At 46.3% G+C, this 20,137-nt stretch overlaps 1 protein-coding gene across 2 annotated transcripts in view; it reads left to right on the forward strand.

Moving 5' to 3' along the window:
• Positions 1 to 20,137, forward strand: part of LOC120946921 (alpha-2-macroglobulin-like protein 1) — a 221,074-nt gene that overhangs the window by 85,635 nt on the left and 115,302 nt on the right. For both annotated transcript variants that reach the window (XM_040361745.1, XM_040361746.1), the window contains exons 13-15: positions 2,060 to 2,132; positions 3,366 to 3,511; positions 18,495 to 18,650. In XM_040361745.1, the coding sequence (XP_040217679.1) occupies positions 2,060 to 2,132; positions 3,366 to 3,511; positions 18,495 to 18,650 (375 nt within the window). The remainder of the gene's footprint in view (positions 1 to 2,059; positions 2,133 to 3,365; positions 3,512 to 18,494; positions 18,651 to 20,137) is intronic.

The raw sequence follows: 20,137 nt of genomic DNA on the forward strand, positions 1-20,137 counted from the left end.
CCTGGCACCTCCCCCCGCCCGCCGAAGACATCGGAGGAAGACCGGGAGGTGGCCACTGTGAAAGAGCGGAAGAAGAAAGTGGCCCCACCCAGCGGAAGAGAACCAGACGGTGGTGAAGACTGGAACCCCCCCCAGAAGACGTCGGAAGAAGCAAGCCCCCCCTCGTGAAAGAGCTAAAGAAGAGAGGGGGGCCCCGGAGCTGACTAATAAAATATTTTAAAAACAGGTGTAGCGTGTTTATTTATTTTTAACACTTTACTTCCAGGTGAATGGGTAGGGGTACGATGTACCCCATACTCATTCACCTAGGGTGGAGGGCCAGTATCTGGGGGCCCCCTTGTTATAGGGGGCTCCCATATTCCGATAAGCCCCCCGCCCGCAGACCCCGACAACCAACGGCCAGGGTTGTCGGGAAGAGGCCCTGTCCTCATCAACATGGGGCAGGGTGCTGTGGGGTGGGGGGGCCGCAGTGCGCCCCCTGCCCCATAGCACCTACCTCCCCATGTTGAGGGCATGCGGTCTGGCACGGTTAAGGAGGGGGGGGCGCTCGCTCGTCCCCACACCCTTTCCTGACCGGCCGGGCTGCTGCTCGGATACGGGTCTGGTATGGATTTTGGGGGGACCCCCCCGCCGTTTTTTCGGCGTAGGGGGGTTCCCCTTTAAATCCGCACCAGACCCATGGGCCTGGTATGCTCTTGGAGGGGAACCCATGACGTTTTTTTTTTTAATTGGTGTGGCAGGCTCTCCCCCCCTAGCCTGCCAAAATGCTCTGTTCTGCCGCTGCGGAGTGATAGCAGGAACAGAACAGAGAAGTAGACACTGGGCAGGCTAGTGCATCAGGCTGTCTTCTGTCTAGCCTGCCAGGGCACTGGGCAGGCTAGTTTCGAGGCAGCAGCACACAATCACAATGCGCACCCCAAACCAGCCCCTGTAAATGTTGTGGTTTATGCCAGTGCGTCAATCCATGCACTGTCACGGATGGGGATTATGCCATCACTGTCGGATATCACTTCCTTCTTAATAGTGTCACCCAGGCCTGGACTGGGACAAAAAATAGACCCAGGCATTTTAGACTGAGCAGCCCAGTGTAAATCCTCCCAGCTTAATCTCCTTAGAACAGCGCGGCTTTCTCCACATGGATGTCCCTCCTCCTAGGCTTCTCCTCCTGTTGTGGATGTACTGCCAGTGTGGAGGAGGAACCTAGATTCTGTCGGCTGTGAAGAGTGTAATTGTAATAGGCGACAGGTGTCCTGACAAGGAGGGTCCCCCCTGTTGGATAATGCCCACCCTGTATTGCGCAGCCGCAGCACTTGCACAGTACGGAGCACAACTGAGCCACCTCTCACCGCCTGCCTGTCACAATAATAGGGGATTGCAGTGCCGGTTCCCGGAAGACATGCAGGCACTGAGCACTGAGCTGTCTGCCTATGCCTTCTTTCTCCTTCTCCTCCCTTCCTGAACATTGTATAGTCACAGTAAAGATACCGGAGTGCGCAGGGGAAGGAGGAGGAGGAGAGAGCCGCGGCACCTCTCTCAATCCAGCGCTGTGTCGGGTGTCACCCCTCTGGCGGGTGTCACCCGGGTGTGGACCGCACCCCCCACTTCCCCCTTGCAACGCTGCTGCACTTCAAGCAATTAGCTAAACACCCTGTCCATCTTCCATCCCATATGTTTCCAGTCAGCCAGTTACAGAAATTACACAAAACAAAATATATTTATTGATGGATCCCCAACTTCCATGGTTTCTGTTCTGGTCTGCAGACTTGGGCATAGTCTCTATAATATCAGGTCAGATGCTTGTCTGGCATTCAGCTTCAAATAGATCCAACAAGAAAAGTCAGATCTCCTTGTTGAATTCTTACCACTGAGCTACATGGTAAACCATGACACGATCTTTTCAGCATTAGCTACAAACTGGACATTGTGTTTTCATTAGGCTAAGCATATAAAGCGTTACACCACTTTCCTTTCAAATTTTACAATAAAAGTCAGGACAGTAATCCTGTTATCCATTGATAATAATACTGATATCAACATTATTTTCTATCCTGTTTTATAGGTAGCCAATGAAGATGGAATTTATTCTCATGAAGAACATAAAGTGGATATCATAGCGAAATCAAGCGGTTCAAGTAAGTATAGTTAAGATAAAATATAAACAGGGTTGAATTTAGTCCTTCATATTATAAATGGCCCTTAACATGGAATAAATGGATAGAGCAACTTGGGTTTCATTTAAGAGCAAATTATTATTTTAGACTCAGGCCTTGTACACACGGTTTGATTGTTGTACAACTGAGCGTCTGATTTTTGTCAAAAGGGCGTGTGCAGGATTTTGTTTAGCATACTAACTATCCGCAAATTGTCGTTTGACAAACATGAACGTAGTGACCTACTATGAGAGTATAAAATGGAAGTTTATTTCTCAAGCGCCACCCTTTGGGCCCCTTCAGCTAATTTTGCGTTAGTAGAAATTTGGTGAGCTTTGATTCACTATTTTCATATCATACAAAACAAATGCATTTTAAGATACGTTTGGCATAACTACATCAGTATCACCAGCAAAGCAGCTTCATTATTATACCATTAAAGAAGATGGGAATGTGCGCTGCATTTCAACATTTCATCAACTGCCGCATCACAAATGTTAATTCTAGATTACGAACAGTAGTTTACAAGACCAAACTCCTCCCAATCGTTCCTTGATTCCGAGCATGTGTGTTTTGTATTTTCGACTTGTGTGACAATTTATGTATTGACCAATCCGAAAATCAGACGTTAAGTTCACATCCAACAAAAATTTTATAGCCTGCACATCCAGCTTTTGTCTGACGAAAAAGTCATATTGACTGTCGAAAGCACCATACTAAAGATCCAAAAATCCGAAGACAGCTTATCTTACGAATTTTACCTTCTGATTTTCCTATCGTGTGTATGAAGCCTAAGGCAGCCCTTAGATTAACCAGTTGGCACAAAATCACCTACCTGTAGGTCATTTTGCTCAAGTAGTTGTGCCTGCAGGCATCACCCAGGTACCGGTTTTTAGAGCCAACATGTGGCTAACCAGCCACTCGGCTGTTATTACAAGCAGCGGGAGGGGACACCCCCCCTCCTGCCACCTTTTGTGGCTTGCCCCGGGATCTCCCATCTCATGGGGAGACCCAAGTCAACAGGCAAGACCCAAAGCACGTCCGTTGGCTGGCCGGAGACCCAACCAAAGCCATGGCTGTCTTTAAAGAAGAAATATCATAATTTTTTTTTCCATTATTCTGCCCCCTATGGGACAAAGTACATCCTGTTATGAGATGTAACTAGATGTTTAACCATTTTCCTCCTAATTTACAATATGTATGTTTTCTGTCTAGCTGTCCATGGGTCTTTCTCTGTAAAGGTTCATCTAGATGCCAGATTATCACCACATTTTACTTTGCTTGTCTATACTATGCTGTCAAAAGGCGAAACCCTCAGTGGCCTCACCTTTTTTGAAGTCTCTGCATGCTTTGGAAACAAGGTGAGTAAAAACTGTGTCATATTTAATGCAATAAAATGCAATTACTGTACTATTTGCAAAATGCAATAATCTGTTGGACACATCCCACATTCTATACAACATTTTTAAAAAAAATTTAAAGTATTTTTAAACCAACTGGTTTCTCTGGGTTAGCGTGGTATGCATATAGTCACTGATTTAATGGAATGACAGGCAGAAAGGCATAACTTAATTAAGGAAATACACAAGACACCAGGCTCAGATAAATTAGTTTTAAAAGATAGGACAAGTTGTATTTATTGGGCCAGATTCACAAAGAGTAACGCCGGCGTAGCAGTAGATACACCGACGTAACTCGAATTTTAAGCCCGTCGTATGTTTAAGTGTATGCTCAAACTGAGATACACTTAAACCTACATAAGATACGACAGCCTGCGCCGTCGTATCTTAGGGTGCAATATTTCCGCTGGCCACTAGGTGGCGCTTCCATTGAGTTTGGCGTAGAATATGCAAATGAGTAGATACGCCGATTCACGAACGTACGCTTGCCCGTCGCAGTAAAGATACGCCGTTTCCGTAAGAGGTATGCTGGCGTAAAGATAAAGCTGCCCCCTAGGTGGCGTAGTCAATGTTAAGTATGGCCGTCGTTCCCGCGTCAAAATTTTGAAATTTTACATTGTTTGCGTAAATCGTCTGTGAATGGGGCTGGACGTAATTTACGTTCACGTCGAAACCAATACGTCCTTGCGGCGTACTTTGCAGCAATGCACACTGGGATATGTACACGGACGGTGCATGTGCCGTTCGTAAAAAACGTTAATCACGTCGGGTCACCATTCATTTAAATAAAACACGCCCCCCTCATCCTCATTTGAATTACGCGCGCTTACGCCGGCCCCATTTTCGCTACGCCGCCGTAACTTAGGAGGCAAGTGCTTTGAGAATACAGCACTTGCCTCTCTGATACGCTAGGATACGCTACGCCGCCTCAAAGATGCGGCGACCTATGTGAATCTGGCCCTATATTACTATTATTATACAGGATTTATATAGCGCCAACAGTTTACGCAGCACTTTACAACTTGAGGGTAGACAGTACATATACAATACACTTGAATACAGTTGTTTAAGAGGGCCCTGTTCTTTAGAGCTTACAATCTAAGAGGGAAGGTCAAGAGATACAAGAGGTAATAACTCAATAGCATTTAAATAACAATGGCCCATATTCTCTCTAAAAATCCGCGGGCTGCGCTTAAGGCACTTACACTCCGCTGTCCCAACTTACAGGAGCAAGTGCTGTATTCCCCAAACACTTGCTCCATAAGTTGGGACGGCGGAGTGTAAATGCCCCGGCGTAGCCTGGCGGATCTCCAAGGGGGCGGCTTGTATTCAAATTAAGCGCGCCCCCGATTCTAATGAACTGCGCATGCGCCGGGCTTCAAAAAGCCCAGTGCGCATGCTCCAGTTCTCGGCGGAAAACGTCAATGAGGCCGACGTGTGCGTCATTGACGTAAAGTCGTATTCAAGAACGACTTGCGGAAATTTACTCCTCATATAGCAGGACTAAATTTCCGCTTACGCAAACAACAGTAGCGACGGTTACGCGACGCAAACTCGTTCGGGAATCGGCGTAGAAGGATCATTTGCATACGCAAATGAGTCCTTCACGTAAATGCCATCTAGCGGCGGCCGGCGTCATTACATTTAAGATCCGCCAGTGTAAGTTACTTACAGATGGCGGATCTTAAGTGTATCTATGCTAAAATGATTCTAAGATTTGGTCGCATAGATACACGGGCCAAAAAAGGGAGATACGATGGAGTATCCTGAGATACTCCATCGTAACTTCTATGAGAATATGGCCCAATATAACTCGAAGCAGCTTGGCCACCATGGCTCATGCTGTATCATCAATATTTGCACACTTGTAAACTTCCCAATAAACTTCGATTTCAAAAAACATCTTTTTGACCTAGTCATTACAAACTCAGGCCCACTCACTATAATATTTTTTATAAGATCAAAAAGTCCCCCTTGACGCCAAGGTGAAACCACCACATAACGGCCATGACATATAAGCAAAGGGCGGGAGGGCTAGACCTACCGCAAAAATAAGACCTAGCGCTATTTTCCCTCAGAATATATATTATATAAAGTGAGAGTTTCTGCCTGGTGAAATTTAGAATCAGTCATTTTGTGACAAAACCAATTTTTCCAAAATAAAAATCTGCTCATACCAATGGCGACAGTCACCCTTTGTATATTATCAGCAGAAAAAATCATCAGATGCAACCCCAGGGTAGAGCCTGTTTTTCCCATACAGTGGAACCTCGGTTTAAGAGTAACTTGGTTTGAGAGCGTTTTATTTTATTTTTTATTTTTTTGTAATTGTTTATTTATAGAAGTTTAAAGACAATGTACAGCATATCACAAGAGAAAAGGTATTTCAACTTTCGGTAATACAAAGCAAATCGAACTATAAGCATATCAGGAACACAGGTAAAGTCTGGCAAGACAATTCTTAACAAACATTCAACAAAGCATTGCAGACAAACCGTAATCTGAGATAAACATAACTCAGTGAGAATGATCAGTTCCAAGTGAAAAAAAAAAATACAAAACAAAAGCACAGAAACATAGTATAAACAGATGGAAGCACCATGGGGATCAAGTGTCCTGAAGAGATTCAGACAAAGAATCCGATGAGAACTCAGAATCGTCCCTTAATTTCCATATCTTATCAAAAAGAGGTAAAGTGTCATCAACCTTAGCGGTCAAATGTTCCATTCTACGTGTGTCAGCTATGATAGAAAGGACGTGAAGGAGAGTGGGGGGTGAAGTGGAGAGCCATAGCCTAGGAATGGCTCTCTTTGCAGCCAAAAGAACAAAGGACATACGTTTCTGCGAAGTTTTAGGCAGTTACTTACGAAAGGGACAAGCCCAAAAGGAAGTGTATAGGCGACAAAGGCACAGGATTAGATAGCAGCTTCTGCAGGAGCTCTTGAATCTTTATCCAAAAAGGGCCAATGAGGGGGCAGTCCCAAAAAATATGGAAAAGGGAACCCACAGACCCACCGCACCTCCAGCAATGCTTAGAAAGGGTGGAGTCACGAGTGTGCAGTAAGCTCGGGGTCCTATACCAAAATAACATAATTCTAAAGGCAGTCTCCCTCTGCACTACACAACGTGAGATTTTTGACGTATTGGCCCATATTTTCCCCCAATCCAATAACGATTTTGGGCGTTGTAGAATAGTAGACCATTTTTTCATATAGCCATGTGTGAAGTCCGTCAGGGGAGGAGTTTCATGTAAAATCTTATATATGGATGAGATCTGTTTGGACTCATAGGGACCAGCAACACATAAGAGTTCAAAATATGTGGGCCTCTCCAACCAGAGCGAGGGGAAAGTAGAAAGAAAAAAATGTTTAAATTGTAAATAAGAATACTGAAGTGAGGCTGGGAGGTCATATTTTGATTGTAAATCCGAAAATGATAAGAAAATACGTGTCACCGGATTAACCAGATGTCGCAGCTGAAAGACCCCAGCCTGAGTCCATGGATACATCCTCCCGTAAGACATACCATCAGGTATTTCCGGATTGAAAAGGACATTCTTTAGGGGAGAACATTTGGAGGAAAGGGAGAACCGCTCCGCACACCTCCTCCAAATGGCAAGGGTAAACAGCATCGGGGCCAGACATAAAGATCTCAGCTGGGGCATAAATTTAGTGGAGGAAGGCCAGAGCATATAACAGGGGTGTACTGGAGCAGTAATCCCCATCTCTATCTCTGCCCATCCAGAGGGAGCCTTTCTAGAAACCCAAGAAGTTAGTGTACGAAGATGAGAAGCGTAATAATATTTAATAATGTCTGGCGCTGCCAGACCTCCTCTATGTTTAAGAGCATACACCACTGACTGTGCAATCCTATGGGAAGCATTATTCCATATAAACTTGAAGCATCACCTCTGGAGAAGTTTCAGCTGCGACATAGGGACCGAGGTTGGGAGAGTCTCAAAAAGGTACAACATTTTAGGCAGTATCGACATCTTAAGGACATTAACCCTGCCCAAGAGAGATAGGGAAGAGAGGCCCACAGATTCAAGAGACGGGTTATTTACGCAAACATGGGGGGGAAATTAGCTTGATATAGGGTGGAGTACGAGGAAGTGATATACACTCCCAGGTATTTCAATGAAGAAGAGCACCAGTGATAATTGAACTTGTCCTGGAGAGATGTAAGCATGTCTCGTGATACATTCATTGGTAATGCCTCCGTCTTTGACTGATTAATTTTAAACCCAGACAAGACACCAAACGTAGATAGTGTCGTGTAAGGCAGGTAAGGAGGTAGAAGGGTGAGTAAGGGTCAGCAAGATGTCGTCAGCAAAGAGCAATAGCTTATAGTCCCTCTGTCTCAACGGGACCCCCCATATATCCGGATGTTGCCTGATGGCCGCTGCCAGAGGCTCAAGACTCAAAATAAACAGCAAGGGTGACAATGGGGACCCCTGCCTGGTGCCATTACTAAGGGAGAACCGTCGAGACAGACAGGAGGAAAGCTGTACCTGAGATGAGGGAGTGAAATAAATAGCTCGTAAGGCTTGAATAAAAGGACCAGAGAACCCATATCTATCAAGGACTGCAAACATAAAAGGCCAGCTAAGGCGATCAAACGCTTTTTGCGCATCTAGGCTTAAGACAACTGCTGCCTGCTTAGTTTTGGTTAAAAGGTCTATCAAATCTACAGTCCGTCTGGTATTGTCGCCTGCGTGTCTTGTGGGAACAAAACCTACTTGATCTTTATGGATCAAAGCCGTCAACAACGGGGAAAGTCGGTTGGCCAGTAGTTTTGTAAAGATCTTATAATCTGAGTTTAATAATGCAATGGGACGATAATTATCTGGAAATGAAGGATCCTTACCCAGCTTAGGGATAACAGTCAAGGATGCATGCAAAAAGTGTGAATGGGGGACGGTGCCTTTGAGCAAGGAGGAAAACAGAGACTGTAGATGAGGGTTTAAAATTTCTGAAAAGGTTTTATAATATGCATAGGAGAGTCCATCTGGACCTGGGGACTTATGGGTTGGGAGAGCTTTTATTACCTCCGCTATCTCCTCTAAGGAGACAGGAGCATTAAGTATTGAGTTTTGTTCGGTAGATAACCTGGGCAAGGCCAAGGAAGACATAAAGACCTCAAAGCTAACCTGAGAGAATTGGGGCATCCAGTCAGCATTCAAACAGTTGTACAATTTCCCATAGAAGTCTCCAAAACCTCGTCATAGCTTTGGGACAGTACGTAGGAGTACCATCCGGTTGCAGTAGATGATCAGGAATCGAGAGGTGGGGGACGTGGTTTCAATCTATTAACAAGCATTCCATGTGGTTTGTTGGCGTATTCGTAGAACTTTTGTCTAGCCCATAACATAGATTTAGAAATCCTGTTCATATTAAAAGATTTGATACGGTTCCGTAAAGACGTCACCACCCTCAATCGTTCCACTGTGGGGGAATCAAGGAGGAGCGTCTCCGCAGACCTGAGCTGAGCCAGAAGATCGGCTTTAAGCTTCATGGAGTCTCGTTTTAAACGAGAACTAGCAGAAATGCACTCCCCCCTGAAAAAGGCTTTGTGGGCCTCCCACAAGGTGGAAATCTCCGCCACTGAACCCACATTTAAATTAAAAAATTCAGATAATTGTTGTTGCAACTGGGCTTGCATCAATGGATCCTTAATCAGGGAGTCATTGAGACGCCAGTGGCAAGTCCTGGGGGTTGGAGCAGACAATACAATATCGATCTAAATGGGTGCATGATCCGACCAGGTAATTGGGTTAATCTCAGAGGGGACAACATATGGGAGCAGGGGGGCCATTACAAAGAAGTGGTCCAATCTAGAGTAAAGCTTATGAGGCGGGGAATAAAAGGTGAACCCCCTCTGAGTCGGGTGTTTCACTCTCCAAGTGTCAAAAAGGTTATATGATCTAGTCAGTTTACGAAACGAGGCAGACAACTTCTGGACAGCACTTCTTGGAGTATCCTGAAATAGGGCCCGTCTATCCTTGGTCGGGGACATGCACACATTAAAATCACCCCCCAAAATCATAAAGGGATGGGAGATGGCTTGTAATTTCTCAAAGACCGTTGAGAGGAAACCAATTTGGCCTACATTAGGGGCATATATGTTTGCGAATGTAAACTGTGTATTCAGGTGACTACAGTCCAGGAGCACGAAACGACCCCCAGAGTCCAAGTATGAGGAAAGGACACGAATCGAACAGGAGCGTTTAATAAGGATTGCTACTCCTGCCTTTCCAGATGGATCAGAAGCCATATATGCTGTGGGAAATTGTTTGGACGCAAATTTAAAGGAACCCCCAGATTTGAAGTGAGTCTCCTGAACCATAATCACCTCCGCACCAAAGGACCTGAATTCCTTCAAAGCTTGCCATCTTTTACCAATGGAATTCAGACCCTTCACGTTACAGGAGTAAATCTTCAGAGCCATAATAAATCAATCAAAAATACCGCTATTGTAACAGAAACTAGAACTAAACTGTAAAATAACCATGGTGCAGAACACAATAAAGCAAACAAGCTCATAAGTTGAAATAGTGCAACAAAAAAAGCACTAGATACCTGAGCAAGGTAAAAAAAAAAAGACCTAGAAAAGAAAATACAAAAAAAAAAGAAAAGAAATTCAAGAAAAAATTGAAGACAAAAAACTAAATTGAAAACACATTTTTTCAAAAAGCCCTGAAGATGAAAAAACTCCAGGGAACACAGACAACGGCCTGGGGTTAGGGTGAGGGGCATGGCAACCTGCGAGATCCGAGGGTGGGTCCCCGTCTCAACAGAGAGAACAGTCAGCGCCGATCCGTGATGAGCCATCGAATGAAGCATCCAAGGGGGCTGTCCATAGTGGCAGTCAGTTCAAACATAAGAGGATTCAAAGAGCACAGGACCGGAAGTTCAAGTAGGCATCATTAGCGTGATCAACAAATATATAACACACAGTAGATGTGGTTCTTGGGCCCAAGAACTCCGACACGGTCAGAGCAGTCATCAACTGACCATGAGAAAAAAGAAATAAAGGAGGTTGTAAGGAATTCCACAAGAGCAAGATTCTTCAGGTTTGGAATCTGGAAGGATCAGCCCGCTGTGGAGTAGAGAATGCCTTTCGCGACCTGCGTTGCACAGGGGTCCAGATCTTGGCCGGTGTCATTAGAGGCTTGGGGTTCAGGACAGGGAGTTGAAGATCATCTTCAGGGACAGGGGGGAGACCTAGGTTGCGAGTGAAGGCCTCACTTTCGTATAGGTCTCTCAGAGTATTGGACCCCATCTTTGTCACACAGGCACAGCGAGCAGAGTGAAGCCGCCCCCCCTTCCAGTGTTTATGTGTACACAGGGGGAGGGAACCTGCTGTGCCTGTGCTGAGCTGATGGCTGATCTGAGGTACTGAATGGGATGGGGGAGGTGGGTTTGTGCTGAATGGGGGGTCCATCTGTGCTGAAGGGGGGGTCTGTACTGAAGGGGGGTCTGTGCTTAAGGGGGTCCATCTGTGATGAAGGGGGGTCTGTGCTGAATGGAGGGGCCTGTGCGGAATGGGGGGTCTGTGCGGAAGGGGGGTCCATCTGTGCTGAATGGAGGGGTCTGTGCAGAATGAGGGGTCTGTGCTGAAGGGGGGTCCATTTGTGCTGAATGGAGGGGTCTGTGATGAAGGGGGGGGTCTGTGCTGAAGGTGGGGTCCATCTGTGCTGAAGGGGGTTCTGTACATTCTCTAGGCTATATTTAATGGGCATGGAGTGAAGCTGAATTATCTCAAGAGATATTTCACACTGCCAGCTGGCCGTGTTATTGGTAAAGTGGCGCTTTACCATCGTTTTAGCTGCGCTATTCGGCCGCTAGCGGGGCTCTTTTAACCCCCGCTATCGTTTGAAGGAAGGGTTAAATGCGACTGTGTATCGCCGCTGCCAAAGCGCCCCTCTCTGAAAAAATTTCAGCGGATGCCCATGACCATGTCCGTGGTCCCTGGTGACTGGGCTTGCTGGGATCCATTGTCCGCTGTAGGGGCCGAGATACCCGAGGCTGGGGATTGCGGCCTATACAGGAAGCGCTCCATATCGCGGTCAGGCCTCAGGAGTGGTGGCGGAAAAATACCTCTATAGACGGTTTTTTGGAAGCCGATTTTTCCCATATGATGCTGAGAGGAGAATCGGGCACTTGCTCGGTATACTCCTGGAGCTGTGTCACCTTTAGATGCTTAGCAGGAGCCGCGGATAGTGAGACGGGGACCGGAGCTCTCCCTCTATGCGACCACCATCTTCAGAAGCCGCGCATGCGCCTGAGAGAGAGAGAGAGAGAGCGTTTTAATTTGCTAGCAACTTTTTTTTTTTTATTCTGACTCTGTTTGCGAGTGTTGACTCGCAAGACGAGCAGAATTCAAGCTAAATGGGCCTGCAGTACCTCATTTGGCCTGAGGTACAGTGGGTGCAGAAGCCAAGCGGAGCCGAAAATAGGCCTGCAGTACCTCATGTGGCCTGAGGTAGGGGGGCGCAGAAGCCGAGAAAAGGCGAACATTGGCCTGCAGTACCTCATTTGGCCATTTCGGCCCTCTCTGGCGCCCCACCTCTGGCTGCATTCGGTATTGCATCTTATTGAAGTCAACGCGGAACAAATTATTTTAGTTTCCATTGACTTCAATGGGAAAACTCGCTTTGATATGCGAGTACTTTGGATTACGAGAATACTCCTAGAACGAATTATGCTCGTAATCCGAGGTTCTACTGTATATGCCGGTAAATTCATGTATAACATTTTTGGAATTAGTGAAAGATTGTTTAGTGGGTTTTTTTTCACTTAAAAATGTACATCTTAGTCCATGTCAAAGGTGTAGGAAGAAAAACATGTAATATAAAGTACTACGAACTATATATAGTGTATGCATTATACCTATCTATCTAGCAGGTGGCACTGTAGTGTGTCTCTATGGTACGTTTATTCGCTCTAAGTGTACGTAGTTGTATGCTTCTTGTTCCTGTTTCTGTCTACATGATGTGTAAAACCATGATGAAGATATCCTCCATGATAGTAAAGATGTTCTGCTTTATACAGGAATAGGGATGAGCCGAACGGACCGAACGTTCGCGCAAACTTTTAGAACCCCATTGACGTCAATGGGACTCGAATGTTTGAATTCAAAAGTGCTAATTTTAAAGCCTAATATGCAAGTTATTGTCGGAAAACGGGTTGGAGAACCCGGATCTTGCCCCAGGGAACATGTATCAATGGAAAAAAAAGTTTTAAAAACTGTATTTTTTTCTGGAGCAGTGATTTTAATGATGCTTAAAGTGAAATAAAAAAAATTAAAAATTCCTTTAAATATCGTACCTGCTGGGTGTCTATAGTATGCCTGTGAAGTGGCACGTGTTTAGAACTGTCCCTGCACAAAATGAGATTACTATAAGAAAAAAGTAATTTAAAACTGCTTGCGGCTTTAATGTAATGTCTGGTCCCTGCAATATGGATGAAAATCATTGAGAAAAATAGCATGGGTTTCCCCCCACTCCCCCCAGGTCATTACAAGCCCCTTTGGCCCTATATACTTTGAAAAGCATTATACAGGCGGTGCAAACAAGACAGGCACTGTAGGTTTGTTGTTAAGTAGAATCTGTTTGTAATTTTGAACTGGTACTTTTTTAAAGTGTAGCTCCAGCCATAAAATCTATTTTTAAGCTTTTCTGAAAACATAGAGAAGGGTTATCACCCCTGTAAACATTTGTTTTGCTGTCTGTGCGCATCTGTTCAGAAGATTGCAATTCACTTTCTGTCCCAATGACAAATGATGTTTTGAAAATTTGGGTTTTGTAGTGAAACAAGAATTGGTGATAAAGCATCAGTGGACAGGAGACACCTCTTACAGAAGAGAATTTCCCTTCCTAGGGGTGGATTTCCTCTCACTTACTGTTGTCTCCTTCCGTTTGCAAGTAGGAGTCGTTTGTAAGTTGGATGTTTGAAAGTAGGGGCCTGCCATATATACTCTGGAGAAATTTGGGCCTAGGTGTTGTTGTTGCCACAACACTGTAAGCCCTCACAGTTAGTCTTGGTGGGCGCTGGAGCGCCTTGCTGTGTGAACTATTATATCAAGAATTGTAATTACATGCCATTGTTGAACAGTGGTAGAAAAATTGGGCCTTTGGTGCTGGCGCTGGTGCCATAACTCTGTAAGCCCTCACAGTTACTCTTGGTGGGCACAGGAATGGGCCCTGCTAAGAAATATTAGATCAATAATTGTAATTACATGCCTTTGTTGGTGGTGGTGCTGGTGCCACAACACTGCAACCACTCACAGATACTCGAGTTGTAGCGCAGGAATGAGCCCGCTGCAAAGTATTGCATCAAAAATTGTAATTACACGCCCCTGTTAAACAGGGGCAGAAAAATTGGGCCTTAGCCCCTGGTGGCAGTGTCCAGAACCAAAAATGTTCTTACAAGCTATCAGCATGATCATTGAGGAGGAAAAGGATAGTCACTCAGCATAACAGGATAGTCACTCAGTATCAGCATAGGCAGTCTTGAAGGGATCTGACATTTTCAAAAAAATTACTCAGTTACATCCGCATCAGGTGCTTGGTAGCTGGTGGTGATCCAAGCCTGATTCATTTTTATGAAGGTCAGTCGATCGACCGAGTCGGTGAAGAGGCGCACCCTGTGATCGGTTACAAAGCCTCCAGCACCACTGAATGTGCATTCTGAAAGAATGCTGGATGCAGAACAAGCCAGTAGCTCAATTGTGTACTGTACGAGCTCTGGCCAGTGATCCATCCTCAAGACCCAGTAAGCCAGAGGATTTTCGGTGGGAAAGGTGTCCAAGTCTGATCTTGCCCCTAGGTATTCCCGCACCATGTAAAACAGACGCTGGCGATGGTTGCTGGAACGGTCATACCTTGGGGCTGCGGACTAAAAAATTGTCTGAACGCATCGGTCAGACGGCCACCTTCTCCACCGCTCCTTCTGTGACTGACCGAAGCCTCAGCAACACGTTGTGCAGGACCTGGATTTTGTAACCCCCCAGTCTCTCAACTGCTGGGCATGTGGATGGCTGGGAGAGAACTTTTTTTGGCGCTGCAGCAACTGGGGCAGGGAAATTTGCCTGGTACAATCTGCCATCGGTGTACCGATAGTAGATTGCCTGCATGAACTAGGCTGTGACACATCTAATTCTACACCTTCAGTCCTATCAGTGCAGGCTTCAGAGAGGACTGAGGGTATAGTGGGGTTGGAGATCCCAGCTGATGAGGGGCAAGGAGAGGTCCGCTTTGTTCTTTGGTGTGGGTCTTTGAGGTACGCTTGCCAACGAACTGCATGGCAGGTTGACATATGTCTGGTCAAACATGTGGTGCCCAAGCGAGTGATGTTTTGGCCATGCGAGATACGCTTGAGACATATGTTGCAAATAGCAGTGGTGCGATCTGATGCACTCGTCTCAAAAAAGGCCCACACCAAAGAACTTTTGGAATAACGCTGAGACACAGCAGCGCCCTGCATATGCGTAGCTCTGCGTTGTGATGCAGTCGGTGTGCTGCCCTTAAGCTGGCCCCTGGAGGGCATCCTGCCTTGTTGGATACGTGCCAGTGAATCCTTCTCCTCCTCCTCCCTCCTATCACGCACCCACGTAGAGTCAGTGACCTCATCATCCCCTCCATCCTCATCACTGTAGAAAACCTGGCAGTATGCTGCAGCTGGGGGAACATGACTGCCAGATTGCTGTCCTTCTTGGGCACCCCCTCTCTCTGGGCTCACAATACTGCCTTCCTCTAGCTGTCATCGGAGCCTTCAAAACGCTGTGCATCCTCATGCAGCATGTACCCAACACTGTGGTCAAACAGTTCGGGGGACTCCTCAGGAGGACATGGTGGGGCTAGGGAAGGAGTAACTGATTCCATTGAGCAGAGGGAAGAGGACGCCTTGGCAGCTGCTTTGCTAGAAAAAGTACCCTGAGCCTGGGTGAGAGAGGATGAGGAGGATGAGGACGGCTTGGTCATCCACTGTACCAAGTCTTCGACATGTTGCGGGTCAACGCGGCCAGCTGCCGAAAACAAGGACGAGCGTGTCCAACAGCCACGTGCTGATGAGGATGCACCATGTCCACGACCAGCACTGTTGCCTCTAGACGCAGAGCCTGCTTGCCCTCGTGACTCTCTGCCTCTCCTTGTTGTCCTCCCAGACATACTAATGGCCTGCAGACAAAGGCAGTACACACACACCTTGTAGCTTTAGGTGTAAACTGCAGAGGACACGGGCAGTATACACCACGTAGCTTTATGGTGCACACTGCAGAGGACACGGGCAGTACACACCACATAGCTTTAGGTGCAAACTGCAGAGGACACTGGCAGTACACACTACGTAGCTTTAGGTGCAAACTACAGAGGACACGGGCAGGACACACCAAGTTGCTTTAGGTGAAAGCTACAAAGGACACGGGCAGTACACACACTACGTAGCTTTAGGTGCAAACTGCAGAGGACAAAGGTAGTACACACACTACGTAGCTTTAGGTGCAAACTGCAGAGGACACGGCAGTACACACCAAGTAGCTTTAGGTGCAAACTACAGAGGACAAAGGCAGTACACACACTACGTAGCTTTAGGTGCAAACTGCAGAGGACACGGGCAGTACACACCAAGTAGCTTTAGGTGCAAACTACAGAGGACACGGGCAGTACACACCAAGTAGCTTTAGGTGCAGACTGCAGAGGACATGGGCAGTATACACCACATAGCTTTATGGTGCACACTGCAGAGGACGTGGGCAGTACACACTACATAGCTTTATGTGCAAACTGCAGAGGACATGGGCAGTACACACTACGTAGCTTTAGGTGCAAACTACAGAGGACACGGGCAGGACACACCAAGTTGCTTTAGGTGAAAGCTACAAAGGAGACGGGCAGTACACACACTACGTAGCTTTAGGTGCAAACTGCAGAGGACAAAGGTAGTACACACACTACGTAGCTTTAGGTGCAAACTGCAGAGGACACGGCAGTACACACCAAGTAGCTTCAGGTGCAAACTGCAGAGGACACGGGCAGTACACACCAAGTAGCTTTAGATGCAAACTGCAGAGGACAAAGGCAGTACACACACTACATAGCTTTAGGTACAAACTGCAGAGGACACGGGCAGTACACACCAAGTAGCTTTCGGTGCAAACTGCAGAGGACAAAGGCAGTACACACCACGTAGCTTTATGGTGCACACTACAGAGGAGACAGGCAGTACACACTATGTAGCTTTAGGTGCAAACTGCAGAGGACACAGGCAGTCCACACCAAGTAGCTTTAGGTGCAAACTACAGTGGACAAAGGCAGTACACACCATGTAGCTTTATAGTGCACACTGCAGAGGCTACGGGCAGTACACACTACGTTGCTTTAGGTGAAAACTGCAGAGGACACGGGCAGTACACACTACGTAGCTTTAGGTGCAAACTGCAGAGGACACGGGCAGTACACACCAAGTAGCTTTAGGTGCAAACTACAGAGGACACGGGCAGTACACACCAAGTAGCTTTAGGTGCAAACTGCAGAGGACAAAGGGAGTACACACACTACATAGCTTTAGGTACAAACTGCAGAGGACACGGGCAGTACACACCAAGTAGCTTTAGGTGCAAACTGCAGAGGACAAAGGCAGTACACACCACGTAGCTTTATGGTGCACACTGCAGAGAACAAAGGCAGTACACACACTACGTAGCTTTAGGTGCAAACTGCAGAGGACACGGGCAGTACACACCAAGTAGCTTTAGGTGCAAACTACAGTGGACATGGGCAGTACACACCAAGTAGCTTTAGGTGCAAACTGCAGAGGACAAAGGCAGTACACACACTATGTAGCTTTATGGTGCACACTGCAGAGGACAAAGGCAGTACACACACTACGTAGCTTTAGGTGCAAACTGCAGAGGACACGGCAGTACACACCAAGTAGCTTTAGGTGCAAACTGCAGAGGACAAAGGCAGTACACACACTACGTAGCTTTGGGTGCAAACTGCAGAGGACACGGGCAGTACACACCAAGCAGCTTTAGGTGCAAACTGCAGAGGACACGGGCAGTACACACCAAGTAGCTTTAGGTGCAAACTGCAGAGGACAAAGGCAGTACACACACTACGTAGCTTTGGGTGCAAACTGCAGAGGACACGGGCAGTACACACCAAGCAGCTTTAGGTGCAAACTGCAGAGGACACGGGCAGTACACACCAAGTAGCTTTATGGTGCACACTGCAGAGGACACAGGCAATACACCACGTGAGAATACTGCAGCTAGCACAATCACCTGCCTGTAAATTAGGAATAGCTGAACTAACTAAACTATACAGTGTATAAATATATGTACAACACCTGGGATGCATATATACCCTCTACACACTGTAACTTTAACTGACTAGCCTGCCTGCTCTATCTACCTAGAAAAAAATGACACTCTCTGTCTCTCTCTCAATCTCTCTAACCACCACCGCAACACACTACACAAGGCCGACCTGCAGGCGGCCTTTTATAGTGTGGGGCATGTACTAAACCCCCTGAGCCATAATTGGCCAAAGCCACCCTAGCTTTGGCCAATTATGGCTCTCCGTTTTTTGCGCCCTGTGATTGGCCAAGCATGTGGGTCATAGTGCATGCTTGGCCAATCATCAGCCAGCAATGCACTACGATGCCGCAGTGAATTATGGGCCATGATGCGCCACTCGAATTTGGCGTGAACGGCCCCTAACGTTCGTATTTCGAAACGAAAGGTCGAACATATATGATGTTCGAATCTAACATGGGTTCGACTCGAACACGAAGCTCATCCCTATACAGGAAGCTTCCAGTCCATGATTTCAATACTCTGCACAATAAAAGGCAGGTTTTAAGCTGGTGAAGTAATACTTATTACCAGTAGAGGAGAATTGTGAAAATGTTGACTTCTGTTCTGCAACTTTTTTATTCAGGTTCAGCTCAAATTCTCTGAACAACAAGTCCATCCTGGAGGAAAGGTGAATCTGGACGTGTCGGCAGAGGCTGGGTCACTATGCAGTGTGCGCTCTGTGGATAAAGGATACTTACTTCAATACCCCCATGAAAATGTCTCATTTGCAGCTCAAGTTGTAAGTGTAAATATATGTTTGGCCTGTGTGGACAAGTGTCACTTTAAGTCTGATGAATAAATGTCATTTTATGTGAGTGCCACAGTTGTACCTGTTACTACATAAGTGGCTACCGATCAATTAAATGCCCCATTGAAGGAGCTCAGAGAGGGCCTCTGGAAATAACACAGGATATCTTGTAAATTTGGAGTGCAAAAAGGTCTTGGCGACAATCTGGGGAATTCATAAAGGACGTCTATGACACTCTTTAGGATTCCATTGTGCCACAGGCTGCATGAAAAATATCAGTGGAGGTGACAGATTCATGTATCTGTTGAACCAGCTGCATTCATTTGGGGCAAGTATCACATGCATAGGTGCACTGAGACCAGCTTGTACACAAGGAAACTCCATCCTATGTGCAACTGAGCTCTGTTTCTGTTCTGCAGCTGTCACACAGACAGGAGTTTTGTAGCTGAGTGGGCAGTGCCAGATAGGGATTCAGAGACACTAGTTCCCCATCAGGTCAGGGCAGCCACCAGGAATTATGGGGCCCCTTACACAGCAGGCATGGGCCCTCTGGAGCAGAGAACCGGAGGGGGTGCTGCCGCCCTAAAATTAAGAGGGGAGCTGCCGCGAATTGAGAAGCGGGGGGGGGGGCACTTTACAAAAAAAATAAGAAATAAAGAAAACTATATATAAAAAAAGGGGGGTAGCCATCCGGGGCCTTGGGGACCTCTGGGCCCTTTAATAAAAATAAAAAAAATATATATATAAAATATAATTTTTTTTTTCAAAAAGGGGGGTTGCCATCTGGGGACCTCTGGGCCCATATATATATATATAATTGGCCCTTTAATAAAAAATAAAATAAAAAAATATTAAAATTTTTTTTTTTTTTTTAATAAAAAATAAATAAAAAAAGGGGGGTTGCCATCTGGTGCCCTGTGGGCCTCCGGGCCCCTGGGGAACTCCGGACCCCTAAAGGGGGTTGCCATCCGGGCCCCTTACAGGTGTACTGCCTGTATCCCCCTGATGGCGGCCCTGCATCAGGTCAACTCTCCTTGTGATTAATAGTAGGTGGTGAGTGGATTCCTAAACCAGTAGACAGCCTGCAGATTACATTCAGGTCTTTGGGCTATGCTGTGCTATTTATGACATCAGATCCCCTCCCCTTGCCTTCTGAAGTTCAGAAATGCAGTGTAAACTGGGCACTTTGAACTGCTCTAGAGGAGAGAGGGTTACAGATAAACAGGTGCAACTTTTGTAGGAAGATTTTCCTTCATCCATGTGCATCACCTGGGGCTAGTCACTTCAGTGGGTATATGTGAGGGTTTACAACCACTTTAAATATTCAGGGAAGTAAAATAGATGGTTTAGCTATCCGTAGTGCTAGTGGTGATGTGTGTTGGGAAAAGGACCTATGTATAGATGCAAGGAATGCTAAAAGAAAATGTATCAAGCTGACAGATGTGTTCCTGCTTCCTGACATTTCCCACCCTTAAACT

This window comes from Rana temporaria, chromosome 8, assembly GCF_905171775.1.
Source record: "Rana temporaria chromosome 8, aRanTem1.1, whole genome shotgun sequence".
In the NCBI taxonomy this organism is placed as follows: domain Eukaryota; kingdom Metazoa; phylum Chordata; class Amphibia; order Anura; family Ranidae; genus Rana; species Rana temporaria.